At 41.1% G+C, this 19,283-nt stretch overlaps 1 protein-coding gene across 1 annotated transcript in view; it reads right to left on the bottom strand.

Moving 5' to 3' along the window:
• Nucleotides 1–19,283, bottom strand: part of LOC104837413 (usherin-like) — a gene marked incomplete at its 5' end in the record, with an annotated part of 349,356 nt that overhangs the window by 17,199 nt on the left and 312,874 nt on the right. Inside the window, 3 exons of the mRNA XM_010576524.1 lie at nt 7,925–8,246; nt 9,242–10,758; nt 11,609–11,836. Of these exons, the coding sequence (XP_010574826.1) occupies nt 7,925–8,246; nt 9,242–10,758; nt 11,609–11,836 (2,067 nt within the window). The remainder of the gene's footprint in view (nt 1–7,924; nt 8,247–9,241; nt 10,759–11,608; nt 11,837–19,283) is intronic.

The raw sequence follows: 19,283 nt of genomic DNA, 5'->3' as shown, positions 1-19,283 counted from the left end.
CGACTCCGATTATGTGAAGAGCAACCATGGCTGACTGAGCAGTGGTTTGGCAGAGGACGTTGTGCACGCACTAACGCCTGCCAGCTCACAACACTCGCATCTCAGACCTGGCTCAAACAATGTGACAGGTATTATGGCTGCAAACACAGGGACAAACCAGGCAGTCCCCAAGTGGGAATCCTCTCTGCTCCTGCAAAGGGGAGCCTTGGGCCCCCTTTAGGGGTATATAAGATATGACATCAGTAAGTTCAGAAACACAGCACCCGATTTTTAGTTGTGTTTGAACAGCAGTCTGCATGAAAATTGAAGAGACCATAATCTTGGCTGGTTAAAATGAGAGAAAACCAGAGCAGCTCCCTCTCACCATCAGTTGCAGCACCTTTCACAAGTCTTTCTTCTCATCAGAACTGACCGGTGTGCAGCCTGGGTAATTTGGAGTTACTTATGCAACGTCAGCACAGCTTAGAGCACAAAGCTTGTCTACCGAAATCTAGCATTCAGCATTACAATAATGTATTCATATCTGGGCACTGTGGTGTCAGGAAGGTATGAGCAAACTAAGAAAGTTTCAAAAGTGGTTGCAGTCTATGGGGGACAGAGCAAAGGCAAGGGAAAGAAAGTATCGTGTCCACTCATGACCAGGCGTACAAAAAGGTAGTAAACAAATGTGTGCTTTCTGATTGCCCATCCCCAGATCCATACTTTTGCCTCTTCAACATTCAGTTAGCATCCTTAGGGAGGCCATAAACATATAATGGGATAGATTTTAGGTCCAGGCTTCTAGCACTGTGATAATTTGAGCCTCTTAACATTGTTTTTCATCTCCACTGTTCAAATACTAATAATAAAAGTACTAACCCATTCTGCGGAAGGGAAAGGGAAAGACACTTTGGGACTTAAACAGAATTACCAAATGCTAAAGGAAGCTCATTTCATATAACATAGTATAACACCAGTAATTAATGAGAGATGTAAACAGGTTTAACTCTAAAAGGTAGAAAATTAAATAATTTGTTTCCTATGAGTATATAATGAGATAGTTACCAAGTTCCCATGAGAGAGATAAGCAGATATTAAAAGGTCTTTCCAATACCTGTAATAGCTAAGGGCAACAGCTAATTCAATAGATTCGATCAAAATCACCGCTTCTTTCTCCGCTTCTGATTTATTACTTTGGCTGTAGTTAGTCATCACTCATTTTAGTTTGCTTTTCAGCAGTCATAAATTATGCCTCATAAATAAAAAAGATACAATCAAGGAAATCATATCAAGTCATCTACAGCCCTGGAGTATATTTTCCCCTGGTACTCACGCTAATGTCTTTTTTCAAGGATAGCTTGCCATAGTTTTGAATATGTCAGAATCCCAATTTACCGAGAAGGGCCTGGCAAGAGTGGTGCTGTAAAAGTCTCACTGGTAATTTTGGAAGCCAACAAATCTAGTCTAAAATCTGTATTTTGTTTAATGAACAAAAATCAAGGTTTGTTGCATCAATGCACTGTTTAGGCACTTGAATTTAGGATGGTGTTGACAACAGAAACATAGTGCCTGAAGTCGGGCTTAATGAATGAAATCGCGTGGTTTCAAATGGCCCTTCTCCCTACTGTGTACCCTCTACCAGGAGAAAGGAAACATCTCATTCTGCAAAAGGGTATTTAGAATAGGTATCGCCATTACGTCAGTGAAACAACATGGTTATGTCTGCTTTACTTTTCAGAAGCTGAGGTCAAGCTCAGTAGCCTAATGGAGGTGTAGTATGAGAAACTCTCTTTACTTGGAAGCAACAAGCACAATGAACCTTGTAAGAAAAAACACTCTTCCAAATAAAATGAAGAGGGGATAACAAGCAGGGAGTGCAAGAAAGCACTACATTTTATTTTATGTCACTACTTTGTAGTGCATCTTTCTGTCAGGGAGATGGAAAGAAATGGTGAATTAAAACAATGAAAAGGAGCCAGATTTGAGGGATATTACAAATGGGTGACTATACATCACTGGCCAGTCAGAAAACCAGTTTCACCCCATTTTAAGCTGCAGAAGTCGCTGAGCTGTTTGTCAGTAACTAAGCAGCACAAACTGGAGCTCAGCCAATGATTTGACAGACAGACTGGTAAACCAAGTGTCATTCTTGTCATCTCTGAAAAGTGACCAAGAGGCCTGATGTATTCTACACTCCATGGAGTTGGACCTTCCTTAATGTCATGACTTTGCACCCATTTTTTTCTCTTTATCTCCCCGAAGTCAAAATATGATCTGTTTTCTCTTTGAGAGTCCAAGATGGAGGACTCAAAACATATTTCCCCTGGTATATCTTGGGGTATGTCCTTGACCCTTCACTTGGCTGCAGTAACTGGAGCATGAGAAGCATGCTTCACAAGCAAGAGGGATGCTGTGCCTCCTGCAGCAGTCAGAGGCATATAGCTTCAGTGCTGCAGACCCTGTCTTGGTGCACCAGATATATATTCTCTGGGTGCTCCCAGAGAATAAACCTCTGCAGGGAGCCATAAAACTTTCTGAAAAGGGACAGTCCTACTTTTCTGTCTTTTGCATGTTCTGTGTGTGCGCCAAATAAATAAATAAATAAAGGATGTGTCCTAAACCAGGACTACATCAAGCCATTAATCTAAAGAAGCAGTCTTAAGTACACAATTAAGTACAATTGTGGAGAAATGACATTGCACTTGCATAGAAATCACACCATATTCTGACAGCTCTGCTTTGCAGAATAGCACTAAATGCCACAAGTCTCTGTTCAAAAGGGCCTTCCCTTTGCTGAGAAAAACAGGTCTGACTCCATAGGTCACTATATGGTAACACTGCACACCACCCTCAATAGTTTCTGAGAAGGGCCTACACACTCTGTTTCAGAAATATTCCAGGAATCAAAAAATTACACTTGCAAACTATTTAGGCCTCATGAGTTATAAAGTTTGTTTAAGTCAGGGGTTTTTTTCAGGAGATCATGCAATTGCATCTGTTTAATACAGCTGAGGATCTCAGGCAGCATTCCAATAAATACCTAAAAGGCCAGATGCTCTAGAAAATGCAAATATCTAAATGTATGAATAGACTGATAGAGGGAATTTCAAAGATCTAAGTAATTATTTCTGAGTATGGGACAGTAGGCACCTTAATGCCTCTTAAAAACCCACTGAAACCTAGCAGGTGCTAATATGCTTGTGCAGATCTGGCCTTTAAAGAATAAGTGCTTCCTTGAACAACAGTGACCTAAGCATTTAGGGTGCATAGTCCTTTTGATCAGCATGAGCTTCCAAAGTCAATTTGTCATTTCTGAAAGTGCAACTTTTGCACCTAGTCTTACAAGCCCTAAATATTCAGCTGAAGTTGCCAGCAAAAAAACAAAACAAAAAACCCCAACCCAACCCAAACAAAAAACCCCAACAACGACAAAAAGCCCCAAACCAAACTCCAAAATCCTGACTTCAGATCCAAAGAAGCTGTCAGGGTTCATTGAACTAAATCTCAATACGTGCAAAAATGCTGGAGTCCCATCACAGCACTTTGATTTTATCTGCATTCTGCTGGAGGAAATTCAGTTGCATTTAAAGTTTTATGTCCAGCAAACAAGCCTCAAATGCAGAGACAGCAGAATCAATATCCAGTTTAAGTGAAATATAAATCTGGGTTTCATCAGCATAATAGCAAAAGCCAAGCCCTATACTTATGAATAACTTGTCTCACAGGCAAGATATAAATTGTCAACAATGGAGGGGCTCAGAATATGTCCCAGAGGACTGCTGCAAGTGACACAAGCAGAAGACAAACACGTGCCTGCAAAAACCTCTCATGGTGAAATAAATGGCCACCAGTGATAAAAAACGAAAATGATTTAGGGTCCCAGTCAACAGCTCAGCCGGGCTATGGAGTAGAACTGAGATAAAAAGCAAAGTCTTGAATACAGTGTGGTAAACCACAGGAATCTGGTCAATAGGCTTTCTTTGTTATCTGTCACCGATAGATCATTAAAAATTTTGGCTAAGGAAACTCTCTGTAGTATCAACTTCTCAAAAAACAGGTTCTGACTGAGATAACTGAAAGCTGGTATAACTGAGAACATCCAACAGCCAATGTCTACAACTTCCGATTTGGGAAGTTCTTCTTTACCTAAGAAAGATTCCTAACTAATAAGTAGGGCTTGGGTCTGCTACAATGCTTGCTATCTACTCAGCCCCATCTGCACTTGAATTCATATTCCTCATAGAACCTGTCCAAAGTAGCAAGGAGACCTGATCTAACAATAGTTCTGCTATGAGGAAACTACAGTAAATGGAGAGCAGACTTCACGCTGTTGTGGCCAACAGATGGGCCCTACACAGGCATTAAAGGAAAGCTGGAAGAAGGAAATGGAAATTTTTGTACATGGTAGGATTTAAAACACAAACAGTTCACCCTAAAGCATGCTGTTCCCAGGAAAAGTTTAACAGCTCTCATCACAAGAGAAGTGACAACTGGAAAACATACTCTCATATATGTAAAGTGCAATAAATTTTCAGGCTTTGAGTAATTATAATTTTTGCTTTGGAAAGTATTATAGTAGCATCTCCTGTACTGCTAGGTTCAAGAAGATGCCATGAAGTAACTGAAGGAAATCAAGTAACATGGACTTGCCATCAGCAATAAGAAGCAGTCAGCTCACAGAAGGACATCATTTCCTTCAGCACAAATCTAACAAACAGACTTGTGCAAAGCATTTGACACTGTCCCACACAACATCCTTGTCTCTAAATTGGAGAGACATGGATTTGATGGGTGGACCACTCGGTGGATCAGGAATTGGCTGGATGGGCGCACTCAAGGAGTTGTGGTCAACTGCTTGATGTCCAAGTGGAGAGCAGTGACGAGTGGTGTTCCTCAGGGGTTGGTATTGGGACCAGTGCTGTTTAACATCTTTGTAGGTGACATGGACAATGGGATTGAGTGCACCCTCAGCAGGTTTATCAACAATACCAAGCTGTGTGGTGCGGTCAACACACTGGAGGGAAGGGATGCCATCCAGAGGGACCTTGACAGGCTTGAGAGGTGGGCCCGTGTGAACCTCATGAAGTTCAACAAGGCCAAGTGCAAGGCCCTGCACATGGGTCAGGGCAATCCCAAGCACAAATACAGGCTGGGTGATGAGTGGATTGAGAGCAGCCCTGTAGAGAAGGACTTGGTGGGGGTGGTTGACGAGAAGCTCAACATGACCCAGCAGTGTGCACTTGCAGCCCAGAAAGCCAGCCGCTTTCTGGGCTGCATCAGAAGAAGCATGACCAGCAGGTCAAGGGAGGTGATTCTCCCCCTTTGCTCTCGTGAGACTCCACCTGGAGTACTGCGTTCAGCTCTGGGGCCCCCATCATAAGAAGGACATGGACCTGTTGGAGAGAGTCCAGAGGAGGGTCACAAAGATGATCAGAGGGCTGGAGCACCTCTCCTATGAAGACAGGCTGACAGAGTTGGGGTTGTTCAGCCTGGAGAAGAGAAGGCTCCAGCAAGATCCTATAGCAGCCTTCCAGTACCTAAAGGGGGCCTACAAGAAAGCCAGAGAGGGACATTTTTTTCAAGGTCATGTAGTGATAGGACAAGGAGTAATGGCTTTAAACTGAAAAAGGGTAGATTCAGATTAGATATAAAGAAGAAATTCTTCACTATGAGAGTGGTGAGCCACTGGAACATGTTGCCCTGAGAGGCTGTGGATGCCCCATCCCTGGAAGTGTTCGAGGCCAGGTTGGATGGGGCTTTGAGCAACCTGGTCTAGTGGAAGGTGACCCTGTCCATGGCAGGGGGGTTGGAACTAGATGATCTTTAAGGTCCCTTCCAACCCAAACCATTCTGTGATTCTATGATGATTCTACACTTTTCACACTGGCTGTTAATTTACAGACATGCTGCCAATCCAGAAACGTCTAAAGGAAAAAAAGAGGTTTGTGATTGTCAAGCAGAGAAGAAAGGCTTTGTGAATACTGCACTTTTCTACTACCATCCTAGGCTCTCTTTTCAATAGTTTTATAATTTTCCCTTCAGAATCCTTTTCTTAGCCAAATTAGAGTTGCTGGAACTGATATATGAAGAAAGCCACCACACTCCTCCCTCCAGGCCCCGGGACTCTGACAGTAATGGAGCAAGAGGCAAGGGACACAAGTTGAAACAAGGGAATTAGATGCAAAGAAAAGTAGGAGGTATGTAGTCAGAAACTGGAACAGGGTGCCCACACAGGGTATACAATCTCCATCCTTGGAGATGCAAGGATGGAGAACTTGATCCAAAACTCAACTGGACACAGCCCTGAGCAGCCTGCTCTATCTGGACCTGCTTCAAGCAGGGAGTTAGGCTAGATGCCTTCTGGATGTCCCTTCCAACCTACATGACTTCGTGAGTCTATGACACATGTACATATAGCAGCTGGATAGACTAATGTGATAAAGCAACTTTTTAGATTTAATTCTTCATGGTTTCTGGCTGCCTAAAAGAATACAACAGTAGCAGTGGACCAGAGCTACCAAAGAACCTGATCTGTAAAGTGCACTCTCATCAAATTTGCAGGTGACACTAGACTGGAGGGGACCAGCTGATATGTTGAAAGGCAGGTCTGCCATTCAGAAGGGCCTAGAGGAATGTGTCATCAGGAGCTTTATGAATTTCAGCAAAACAAATGCGAAGTCTTGCTCCTGGGAAGGAATAACTCCTTGCAGCATTACAGGGTAGGGACTGACCAGTTAGAGAGCACCTCTGCTGGAAGGGACCTAAAGGCCTTAGGAGATAGAAAGCTGGACATGAGCCAGCAGTGTAATCTGGCAGCATCTTGAGCTGTTTAACAGGAGCATAGCCAGACAATTAAAGGAAGTGATTACATGCCTTTACTTAGCATTTGTTCTGTTTGGGCCCCCGAATGCAAGAAAGATATTGATAAATTGGAGCGAGTTCAGCGGAGGCCACCAAGGTAATCAGGGGGTTGGAGAACTTGGCCTATGAGGAGCAGCTGTGGGACTGGGGCTTGTTCAGTCTGGAGAAGAGATGGCTTTGGAGGGACTTGATTGCAGTCCCCCAGCACCTACCCACAGGCTAACAAGAAGATGGGTCCAGGTTCCTCACAATGGTAAGTGGTGGGAGGGGACAAGAGAAAACAGGTATAAGTTCAAGCAAAAGAGGTTCAGACTGAACATAAAAAAAACCTTTTTCACAATGAGGACAGTCCAGCAGTGGAGCAGACTGCCCCGAGAGGTTACACAGTCTCCCTCCCTGGAGGTTTTCAAGATGCCCTACATTATCACTACTACTGTATGACAAAAAAATGATGCTAAAACTTGTAACTTTGACATAGAAAACAATTACAAGTGAAAGAATGGCAGAACTGGTCTTCTTGCTTTATCTTAGCTTCATGAGACAAACAATAGTAAAAATACCTATGTGCATAAGACATAACACCAATCATCAACAGTAAATTCACTTTTGAATCACCCATGAAAACTGCTTGTGATCCTAACATCTACTTTAAAGAGAAAACAAACCCAGTCCCTTTTGATGTAAACTACTTTAAGATCATAAAGTAAAAATTAACTTATAATGGAGGAGGGTGGAAAAAGAAAGAAAACCTAATGAAATGAAGCTGCCTTTTAAAAACTAGAATTTCACACTACTCAACATTAGAGCCTTGCAAAAGCTCTGGAGGGGACACAAGCACTTAACATACAAGAAACACAGGCACTTACGATTAAGCTAAAGAAAAATGAATGCTGAATGAATCTATTGCTTGTGCAAAATTATTTTCAGCTTCTCAACTATTCATAATACATTAACAATAATCATTCAGGTATCACAATATATTACCATTAGCAATGAGATGTGTATGGTCATTGTAAGTGTAAAGTAAGGTTCTCAAAGTGTACTGAAATTGTAATCAGAGCTGCGAAATGGCTTCAGTGCCCACCTGATATTCATATGCTGTGTAAGGCAGCAACTTGTTGTCTTTGAAGGAGGTTGAAGAACCATTGTAAACAAGTGCGAGGTCTAAATTTACGTGGGCTTGAGTTGTTCGCCTTCTGTAAAGTTCATAGTATAAAATCTTCCCATTTGGCTGCTGTGGGCCAGTCCACAGGATGGAAGAAGTCGACTGGAAGCCCCCGGCTGTTGTCTGTATTTCTATGAGAGGGGCGGGCTGCACTGCTGGGGGTGCCTCCAGCGTCTGTACTGATGCCCACTCACTGGAGGCACAACCCAGATCTGTGCAAGCTTGGAGCTGTACTTCATACCTTTGGGAACACAAATCGGCAATGAAGTGATTAAAACACTGCAAATACAAACATAGACTGTGCATAAAATCTGGGGGATTTCTTAATTTCTCTTGGTCTATAGCATTTTTAATAAGAAAATAATTTGGTTTTTTACACGTGCTGTGCCTCGTGTAGCAAAAAGGAAGAATGCTGTGTTCTGGGTTTTCATTTGGTTTTGGTTGGTTTTTTTTTCAGAGCAGAGTTAACATCTGCAGGAGTCAAGTGATCAAAATCATTTTGATTTTGATGATATGAATCAAAATGATGATTCATTGTAGGAGACGATTTGGATATCATTTGAGAGCTATAGAGCTTCACTCCCTTACTCTTTTCTCTTTGGATTTAGATTAGTTATATGTAAATAGTAGACAGACTTATCAACCATGTAACACACACAAATTATGCCTACACAAATATATATGGAAAAGTCAGGTAAATAAGCGAGAATTAGTGGGGAAGATATTACTTCCTTATCAAGCGTGCTCCTTCTGTGGCAGAGTCTGGTACCCTCTCTTAAGTTTTCGCTTTCACTTAAACACAAGGCACTTGTTTTCAACTCAAGGGTGCGAGCATGTTTCTGGTGTGACTCCATTAATCTTAGGTCAGCTGCCCTGTGAACAGGCTAGCTAACAGGTCTTTGGTCTCCCCACCCCAAACTTTGTCAACTAAAGCCCTATTTATTCTTGGATACAGACATCTTGCAAAAGATACACAAGTACAAGATTGCAGGTTTTGGAGTCTATAGCAGAGTGCTTAATTACGCCTTGTATTAATTACAACCTAAGTCAACCCTATGCTCTTCATCAAGATGATATATATCTGGTGTTAGTATAAACCTGGTTTTATCATGTGCTTTTTAAGAAACAAAACCCCATGGGTCTGACTGTCTGTTTAAACAAGATGGTTGAGCTCTCTGCCAGCCCACTGAACCACCTTGCAGCATTTATTCAAGAAATTAGGTCTTCCAGACTTACCTACTGTAGGGGTGTAGCTCTGCCACTATGTATGACCGTCTCAGAAAGGAAACATGAGATGCATCAAAGTCAAAAGTTTTCTTTCCTGTTTCAGCAGGCTTGTGGATTGAGATTGTGTAATTTCTAATGTCACCATTTACTTTGATAGGAGGATCCCAGGCCACCAAAATCTCCTTTGAGGACCATGCCTGCAACCTCGGAGGCAACATCCCAGATGGAGCAGAGGGGTTGGTTTTTATTTGAGCTGATGGGCTGGTCACACTCCCTAGACTGTTATTTGCGGTGACAGTGTAGCTGTACTCCATGCCTGGCATTAGGGTGAAATCAAGATACCGAGTTTCTAGACCCGAGTAAACAAGTACACCATCCCTTCTTAGCTCGTAGCTTGTGATTTTACCATTGGGATTAGCTGGAAGTTTCCACGTGATTTCAATTGACTCCGAGCCCATGACAAGCAGCCTGGGAGCTTCCATATTTAATGGTGGAGCCTCCATGGTCATCACTGACTGTGATATGCTAGATGTGCAGCCCCCCGCAGTACAGGCAACCAATGCAAAATCATACTGCGTGTAAGGCTGTAGATTAGAAACTAACATTTGCAAACTTTTGCCAGGATAATACTCTTCATTGTTTAATTTCAATATGTACTTGGTGATATCTCCATTTTGTATTTGGGGAGGTGCCCAAGATGCATTAATCTGAGTGGCACTGACAGCCTGCAGAGATGGTGGGTCCACCAAAGCAGGAGCTGCTTCCAGCGTCCGTATTGTAGCTGGTTCACTGGTAGAGCAGCCTCCCATTGTGCAAGCAACTATCGCATAACTGTACATTGAATAGGGCAGTAAGTCTTCATCTGTGTAGTTGAAAGTAGCAGCGTCGAAGCTGAAAGGATAGAGAACATCATTCTTTAGCAGCCTGTATGACTGAAGAATACCATTGGGCTGTGCTGGGGAGGCCCATGAGATGAGCACTTTACGGGGGTTAACTGATACCAAAGATAACCTGGGGACAGCGAGACCTTTTGGGGCAGTTTGACTAGTCTTTGCCACTGTCCAGGAGCTGTCGATGTAGCCTGCTGCATTCCAGGTGCGTATTTTATATTCATACCTTGTCCATGGCTGTAAACCTTTATCATTATATATGAATGTATTACTTTCAGTGTTATATTCTGTGAAAACAATTTTCTCATCTTCTGTTGTTGCTCTGTACCCCGCAGCATTTTCTTTTGCGCATCTGTGAATAACTTCATAGCGAATTATTTTTCCATTTGGATTAATTGGCTGCAACCAGCTTAGTTCAACATTGGTAGCATTCACTGCCTGGATTACAGGTGCCATCTGAGACACTGGGGGTGCTTCATCTGTTTGGACTGGCTGGGGTGGAGAACGCGTGCAGCCTGCTGCATTGCAAGCCTCCAGTACAAGGGTATAGAGAGTGTACGGCTCAAGGCGCCTGAAGAGGAACTGGCGAGATAAACCACTGTACTCCAGGTTGTCATCGCTGAAAATATTGTAGGTCTGGTGAATAAAGAAAGAAAGGGAAAAAAAAAAAAAAAGGCAGGGAGGGAACAAAGAACAGAAGCCAAGATAAAAGGAAAATAAAATATATAAATCAACAATTTTTGTCAATAACTAGTAGATGAGACACCTTAATCTTTGCAATAGGGTAAGGACTATTAACCAATGATTCAGAAACTTCCTTACTAGTAACAATCAGCACACAAATGGATCATTGATAGAAGAGGAATGTTTTGATCCAATTTTCATGGTGGTTTTTTGGGGGGTTTTTTTTTTGGATGCAGTAATAAATCACTTAGTGATAGTTTTCATATTATATTTGTTTGTTATCAAGTTTCATTGCGGGGCTCCACGGGCTAGCACAAAGCTTCTTGCAGGCTAACTCTAAAGAAAATCACTTAAGAAAAAACTCCAAATAAACTCCTCCAGTTGCAAACCTTGCAGTTAAAGGTTTACAGTCAGTTGAGATTACTGAGCTAAAAGAAGTCCCAAATGTCAGAACAACATTCTGTCAAACCCAGGTTTTATAGAAACACATTTTGGCAATGTCTAATGTACGCCAAGTAACATTATGAGCTTTCATGCATAGCTTTCTATACATTAAATGAACAATTTGGTTCACTGTAGATGAACATTTAGAGTCATGGGGTAACACAGGAATGTTAATACTAATTTTAATATAACCACAAGCAACAGTGCTCACAGAGTGCCTTGTGCTTACATAGGACTTCTGACTTATTTTAAAGTATAATGTATTTGATCGAGTCCTTTCCAGTAAAAATATTTTAATTAGATATGCAGCATTTCCCTTCTCTTTTTTGATCAAGTGAAGTGTCAAGATGAAGATTACCTTAATCATGCCATTGGGTTGGGAGGGCTCTGACCATTTTAGCAGCAGAGCCCTGCCATTTTCTTTCTTTTCCACAGTGAAGTTGCTCAGGCCACTGGGTGAAGCTTCCAATGTGCGCACAGATGTCCAGGGGCTTGAAACCTGCCCGGCATTGTTTACAGCTATGACATGAATATGATACGTTGTGAAAGGTTTCAATCCAAATAAATGAGCCTGATGCTGTGTTCCCTAAAGGAAGAATACAGATGTTTGAGTTAGTTAGTTAAAAAAGTAATCAGTATCTATGGTTTACGTCACTTGGAAAATGAGGGCTCAGCTCTGTGTCTCTTCTGATCGCTTTGCAGATACCCCATCTGGTTACCAGGATTTTTTAGTGGGTTTCCATAGCTGAACCTCAAAAAGAAACTCTTAGGCTTTTAAAAAATATCTATCATTATGGTAGAGCCTTTGGAGCCGACTCCTGGGGAGTCCTGCACAGTCCAAATCTCAGCTAGCAAACAACTTACAGTTCATTCAGCACGTGTCTGAGCTTTGCTCAGTGGGGATGAGAGTGCCTGGTACTCTGAAGGATTCAAGCACATGTTAAAACCTGCGGTATATGAGTGATGCCTGCCTCTACAGAATCCTTACACACCTTGTGTGTAGACGTGATGTTTGATAGGCATGCTGTCCTGTTCTAGCTACTTAGAGCTTTGTAATCTGGATAGAAAACAGTGTTTCCAAGAGCACAGTTTCATTTCCTTACTGAAAATAAAGCCCTTCTTAAAAGCAAAGGGGTGGAGGGGAAGAGAGAGAGAGGGAGGGAGGGAATAAACTGGTGTCTATGTTCCTGCTTTGTAAAGATGTCGCTTGAGATAAATCCACAAGGTAAGGCGATTGTGGGGCAACCCGTTGCCTTACAAGAACCCTCCCTGGTTCTCCAGGTTGGGGGAAGCAGCCATACTGCTGATGGGGCCACAGGCAAGCGGGCCAAGACCCTCCCTGGCGCCAGACCCTCGCCTCGCGCCGGTGGAGAGAGGCTAGCAGGAGCACGGCTGTTTGTGAATCCCACTGGGCTCTGCCAGGGCTGGAAGGGCCAGGGCTGACCTGCCACCACGCCAGACCACAGCCCAGTGCAGGGGCACGCCAGGGGATGCAGACCGAGGGACATCAGCCGTGGCCAGAAGGGGCCAGCGGCATCGCTGCTCATGGCTTTATCCAGCTTACCCCAAACAGCATCTGGCACGGACCTGAAGCCGCCTGGATAGGAGGCAAAGCAAGCCTCAGCACAAATTCAGATCGAGGCGGGAAGGCGATACAGCCGTGGTATTAGTTTGAACAGCCACAAAAGATACAGTGGCTAACAAAGAACAGGAGTAACGTGCTTCAGTAGGAGACTGTTCAGATTTGTCTCATCAGAGGAGCGAGCGAAAAAGGAATTCAGCTGATCACCAATATATTTAATCTCATTTTTAGTTGTGCTTTTGCATTAATGGTATACATCTCAAGAAGACTGCAGGAATTCAGTTTCCTTCCCGTGGCAGAAACAGCTGAAGTCAATTTCCCTGTTTCAGTAAGTCATATTAAGTTGTTAAATGCTAACACTTCCAATTGTTTAATATTTAAACATTTGTTAAGCTATCAGACTCAGAAACAAATTTTAAAGAAATATTAATTTCTTTTTTTAAATATTAAAAGTTAGATTATAAATATTTAAATAGTTATTTCCTCACAACAATGAGTTAGTCTTTTAGATAAATATAGCACAGCATTTGAATGACCATTATGAATATTAAATCTGAAGATGCCACAAGTACAGATTATAAACATACTTTTCTGATAAATGATTCCTTTTTCTGTTAAACAGGGCAAACACTAGCAAGATTAATAATGCAAAAAAGTATAATTCTTTGTTAGGAATTCCCAGTCATCACTGCCAAAAAAGCATAAGCTCAAATGCAAATAGCAATCACCTCGAACAGATTATATATAAAAAAGCTCTGGCTGCTGTGGGACATTTAGAGATATCTTTTGTCATAAGAAACATGGAAAGCATGTGGGCTATAAAGCAAAAACATATGTATATTGTCAATTGCAGCACCTGTTCAATTACAGTTTATTTCAGTATGGAGAATTTAGTTCAGCCCCTAGATGGCAATACTATCAAACACTTTTTGTAACATGAGTACTTAATGATTAACAACGTGCGTTCAGTCATCCAACATACTCAAGGCAGCCATTAAAAAAATAACAAAACTGATTTCATTATAGATTCTTTTAATAAACATTTATGGCTTAGATCCTTGAAAGTGGAAGCGTTCAAACTGCCATAGCCAAAAAACCTATACAGCCGAATGCAAAATTATGAACTGCAGGTTAAAGAACAGAGCTCAAATTGAAGTTCATGCGTAGCATAAAAATCTGGCATCAGAAATTGCGTTGGCACAAAACGTGATTAAAATTAGCTTTACAATTGGATGTAGTCTTTATTAATAGTTTTTATGAGGACAGTTATCTATTAGGTTTTCAAAACAGAACTTTTAAAAGCCTAAAATTTACATTCCATGGTTCGGGGATGGGAAGAAGGCAGCACACAACATTAAATTACTGCCCCTGAACTGCTACACAGAGGCTCTCCGAAGGTACAAACACATTATTACAAACATCATACAAAAAGCAATGGCTCTGCTTTCTAATCAGCTGCATTATCAGAGTGGGCTTCTGTGACAGCAATGCTACAAAACACTCGATTTCTTCTTTTAAACAGAAAACCGGCATATTTTTCATCACCCTCTACCATTTTGCCACTAAACCCAAGATTTAATTATTTACAATCCTCACCACACTTTGAAATGAAACAAGGATGGAGGGATTTCCTTGCCTGCAGTTCATCATGTTCTCTGGAGACTGCTAAACCATTCCTTCCAGGGATGACTTTTATCCCTGGCTCCTACAGATACTTCTTGAAGAGCAAACGGTTTACATGTATTTTTGTTTTGTTTGGTTTGAAGTAAGCTCAGGGGACGTACTCCCAGAATACAGAGCCACGTTTTCTCCCCCTGCACTGCTGCCGTTGCCATTTGTGAATTTGCTCAGCTCGAAGGCTGATGCTGAAAAGAGGATGGATGGCAGTCTCAGTGATTCATTTTAAGAATTACTTTATGTCCTCCCATGACATTTTCATCCTAGAAATACTGTCCTGCTGGAATGGTCAAATATAAATAGCAAAATACACCTTGCAAAGGATAGCACTGTAACCTTTGGCTTCAGCGGACAACGACACAGCATTAAACAGGTGCAGGATCGAAATCATTGCCTGGAATATTCTTCCAGTCTTTGTCTGCAAAGCCATGAGCTCATATATCCCATGTTTACACACTGCTAACAGTCCAGATTTCATTCACCATTAAAAGAAAACCAACAAAATAAAATTTTAATGCAAACATTAAGATGTTCGTAGACTGACTGACCATGAAATCCAATGGACTACAAGCCCATGCCCTCTTTTCTCTGCCTCCTACTGCGAAGCATTCTCACTCATTCAGTCATTAAATTAAGAATAATCCAGCAAACATTTAAGTGTGCGCACTCTTGCATTCCTCCTATAAGGCCCGTCCTTTCAATGTAAACACTACGGAAACGGACACCTGAGGCAAGCTGTGACGAGCCGCCGTGATCCGATCCCCGCACTGCAGCCCAGAGCCCAGCCTTTGACACGGCCCTTGCTTTTGGCAGCCCGGTCCCCTTCCCTTGCGCAGTGCTGGCAGCACCACCGCTGCTCCAGGCAGGACGGTACCTTTGGCTTTGCTGTGTAAAATGCTTCACGCGCTGGCAGTGGCAGCACAAGCTGTTAACAGCAACAAATAAATACGCTCCGCGGCTAATTCCACTCTTCTAGCTGTAAATTAGGATAAAAGTTATTTAAAATAAAACCTTGTTTTAACACATTTTTCAAAACATAAAATGAGAGAACATGAATCATGAATAATGTATCCGACAAGATTTGCTTCAGATTGCCTTTTTTGTTTGTTTATTTTTTAATTCATGAGCACAGAAGTCACTTAAAGTCTGGAAACAAATTAGCATAGTCTTTCATGCCGCTCAAAGGCAGCGGCATCCATAATGCAAGGTGCCTGCCTTCCTTGCTACCTCTCGGTGCTCCTCCCGGGCATGGGCAAGGCTGCGCAGCCTTCAAGGGTCTGATGATTTTACACTGCCTACTGTGATTGCTTTTGACTACTTGAAGTGCCCCTAAGGTGGCAACAGGGTCAAGAGGTCTTTGTAGGTTGAAAATGATCAAAAATTAGCATTGATCTGTAGCTGTCAATAATACTCTGCGCGGGTGGACTCCCTGCACAAATGTTTAAACTGCATACAACTACACAACGTAGTCATCTTTGAGTCTATCGATCTGATGAAGCAGCACTTTCCAGTGGTGTCACTCTGGGCTTTTCCTCTCTTTTCAAGGCAGGCCAGCTTACCCAGTTGCCCAGGTCTCAGGGCATGAGTTCAAAACATGACAGATAGAGACATCAGAAGACGTCTGAACGTCTGAAGAGCTGCCCAACAGGCAGCTTGAGTATGTGTCCCTTCTTCAGGGGTAATCATCAAAACTCACCAAGTCATCACCAGTCACATTAAGGTTAGGCTCTTGTTTCTTCTCTCTCCCTATCTTCTCTTTGTACAGTAATCCCCATTTGGCAGACATCTTTGATACTGATTAAAAAGCTAGCTCATTCTTTCTGTAAGTCTCTAACTAAACCCAGTGCCATCAGACACTGCCCCACTGGTAATGGTAGCAGTGGTACAGGGACCCAAACCTCTTCTTTTGTAACCCGCAGACATAAATGATGGGAAGGTAATTCAGTATGACACTCCCTTGCCTACAAAGGCAGAGATGCTGAACTCTCCCTAGACAAGGGAGGAGAAAGCTATGATCTCCTAGCAGTCAGGATGTTAATCTGACCATCTTCCGAAGCCAATTTTCAAACTCTCCATCAAGGAAGTCAAACAGATTCCTCCACAAGTGACAGAAGTGACGAGGAATGCTTGGGGTTTTACTAGAGATACTCAGTTTATCCTCACCTTTGTCATTATCCTCTTATCCAGTTCCCCATCTAATCCAGATTCTCTGCTGTTTTCTGCAAAGCACTGGGACCGCTTCCACCTTGACTTGGATGTTCACTCTTATTTCCCAGCCTATTTCTTAGCCCATGCCTTCACTCTAAAAATTGCACTGGGTTCATATTCATATGCAATCCCTAACTTGTCCTTTGGGTTGCCTTCCTTCTCAGGCTTCCTTCTCATGCACAACTGTACCTTTTTAATTTAAAAAATCTACTCTATTCCTAAAGCCTTATGCTCCAATTCACAAGGATATAACTTACAGATACACAAGTAATCTATGAGTCCCTTCCTGTAGCAGTGTGGACTGGAATATAAATTCCCATGGTAGTACTGAAAAATCTCAAAGGTTAGGCAAACAGAAGCCAAAGTGTTATTCATTTTTACCAGAAATTATCTTGCCTAGAGGTGACCAGAATTTCCATTTTTACCAGAAATGGATGTTGCACTATTTTCCTCCCAATTTGTTTAAAAAAAAATTTAAGATTCTTTCATGAATTTTTTTAGTAAATTTCACTCCTAAAATTTTATATTTTAAGAACTTTGCAATTCATTTCAGAATTTTAAAATTGCCTTTCAACACGTATTTTTCATTTTTAATCATCATTATATTATTTGATATTACCCAACAGGCATTCAATAGCAGTAACATGTACCACATTGGTGATAATTTTTATGGTATATGAAAAAACAATTACTATGAAAGAAAACTAAATAAACATTTAAATAAAAGTTTTAAGTTTGTAAAACCAGACATTTCCTTATTAAAACTAAAATAATTTTGAAACATTTTTGACCAGGGAATATTCTTCCAAATTGTCTTTCATTTTGATGAAAAGGCACTCTTCCTTTCCCAGCCCTGATGTGGATTGATGCAGTCTTTTCTTCCACTGTCGCTAGGAAGTGACATTGAGGAATTCATTATATTTGAGCTTGCTTTTTTTATAAATAAACTTATGAAAATTTATTTAAAAAATATTTTAGAATAGGTTCAAGTTATGATGTAAGGCACATAAAATGGCTTCTTTATTAAACATAAGCTTTGATTACATGATCATAAAATAGTCTTTCCTTGAGATTCCTGGCAAATTTAATGCTTTTTTTTTTTTTTTTTAAACTTTAAGAATGTTTTTGTAATTTATTTTTAAAACAAATGGTAGTTTTGCCATCAGCATCAGAGAACACTAGTTGTCTATCATCTGTGACTCCATGTTCCCGGCCTTTCCTAACAGTACCACGCTAGCAGCTTTTTTTAAAATAAAAAAAAAAACTAATTAGCAGACCCTGTTTCACTCAGCACATAACTGAATCATTTCTTATGAGAATAGTCCTACATGGGCTTGTGGACTATACCAGGGAGAAACGTTTAGAAACAGCAGTAATCTAAGTTTAAAATGTTCTGCAAATAACAACAATTAATACCTGATATAGAAATATTACATTGCAATTCATTTTCCTCCTTTCTGGCAGAGCACGTAAGGAACTGTGAATTGCGTGTAGCTGAATCTGTCTAGTGGAGTTGGTGCCTATTTTCACAGTAGACAGTTTTCTTTCCTGGCACACCTTGGGACCTGCTGCAGTCTCACCAGGCATCTGAATCCTCAGCTTTGACTTGAATGCATTGCACATTAAAATGAAATCAAGCACATTTAGCAGCTGCATTCAGTCACTGTATTGGCCTTCGTGTACCAGTACACTTTTAAACCACCAACAATGTTGCACTTTTCCTGGTAAAACCTTAAAAAAACCCCTCTTTGGACAAAGTCAACGCTTCAGTAGCCTTCTCCATGCTATTTCAGTAAGCTGTCCTCTCCTCTCCTCTTTTCTTCTCTTTTCTTTCATAATTATTTATTTAAAATTCATCAAACATCACTGACTGCCACCTTCTCAAAAATGTATTTGCATCTGTATTTGTCTAATTTGTACTAAGAAATATTGAAATCCAAAAAGAGATTTTTCTGCATGACTAAATAAATCACATCATAAACCAAAATATCAATGACATGACATTCCACTATAGACACCATCTAGAGGACGATGTCAACATGTTTTCCTAACATTAATATTTTATCTCTAACAACACTCACAAGACCTACTGTATAATAAACCATAGTTTTGCACCTTCTTCCCCCTGCCCCCATTTTTCCACTTTAAACCATGTTTATTATTCCTCATTCTGAGAAAGTGATGGAGAAGGAAAGTAGAAGCTCTTTTTATAAACTAGATACCTGACGGACTGTTTTCCCCAAACTTTGGTTTTGGTCAGTTCAAATCTGACATCTTTATTTAACCTGAATGATACTTTTTGCTTTCAATAATCATTCTGGATATGAAGAATTAGACTAAATATCTCTTCAAAATAAGACAGGCAGAATCTGAAGCAAAAATTTTAATACTATTTCTTTGAGATACAATAAAGCATGAGATAAAATACTTAAACCCCATGGAAAAATAATTATGTGTCACCCTCAGTAAAATGTACATGTATTTTATGTCCTGGTCCTTAGCTGAGTGGGGCATGCTTTGTGGAGGGGCTGATGGGAGTGAGAGAGGATAGAAAAGATATATCAGC

Source organism: Haliaeetus leucocephalus, unplaced genomic scaffold (assembly GCF_000737465.1).
Source record: "Haliaeetus leucocephalus isolate CR32 unplaced genomic scaffold, Haliaeetus_leucocephalus-4.0 Scaffold526, whole genome shotgun sequence".
Lineage (NCBI taxonomy): Eukaryota > Metazoa > Chordata > Aves > Accipitriformes > Accipitridae > Haliaeetus > Haliaeetus leucocephalus.
Note: the sequence above shows the minus strand (reverse complement) of the source record. Positions and strands in the feature narration are given on the sequence as shown.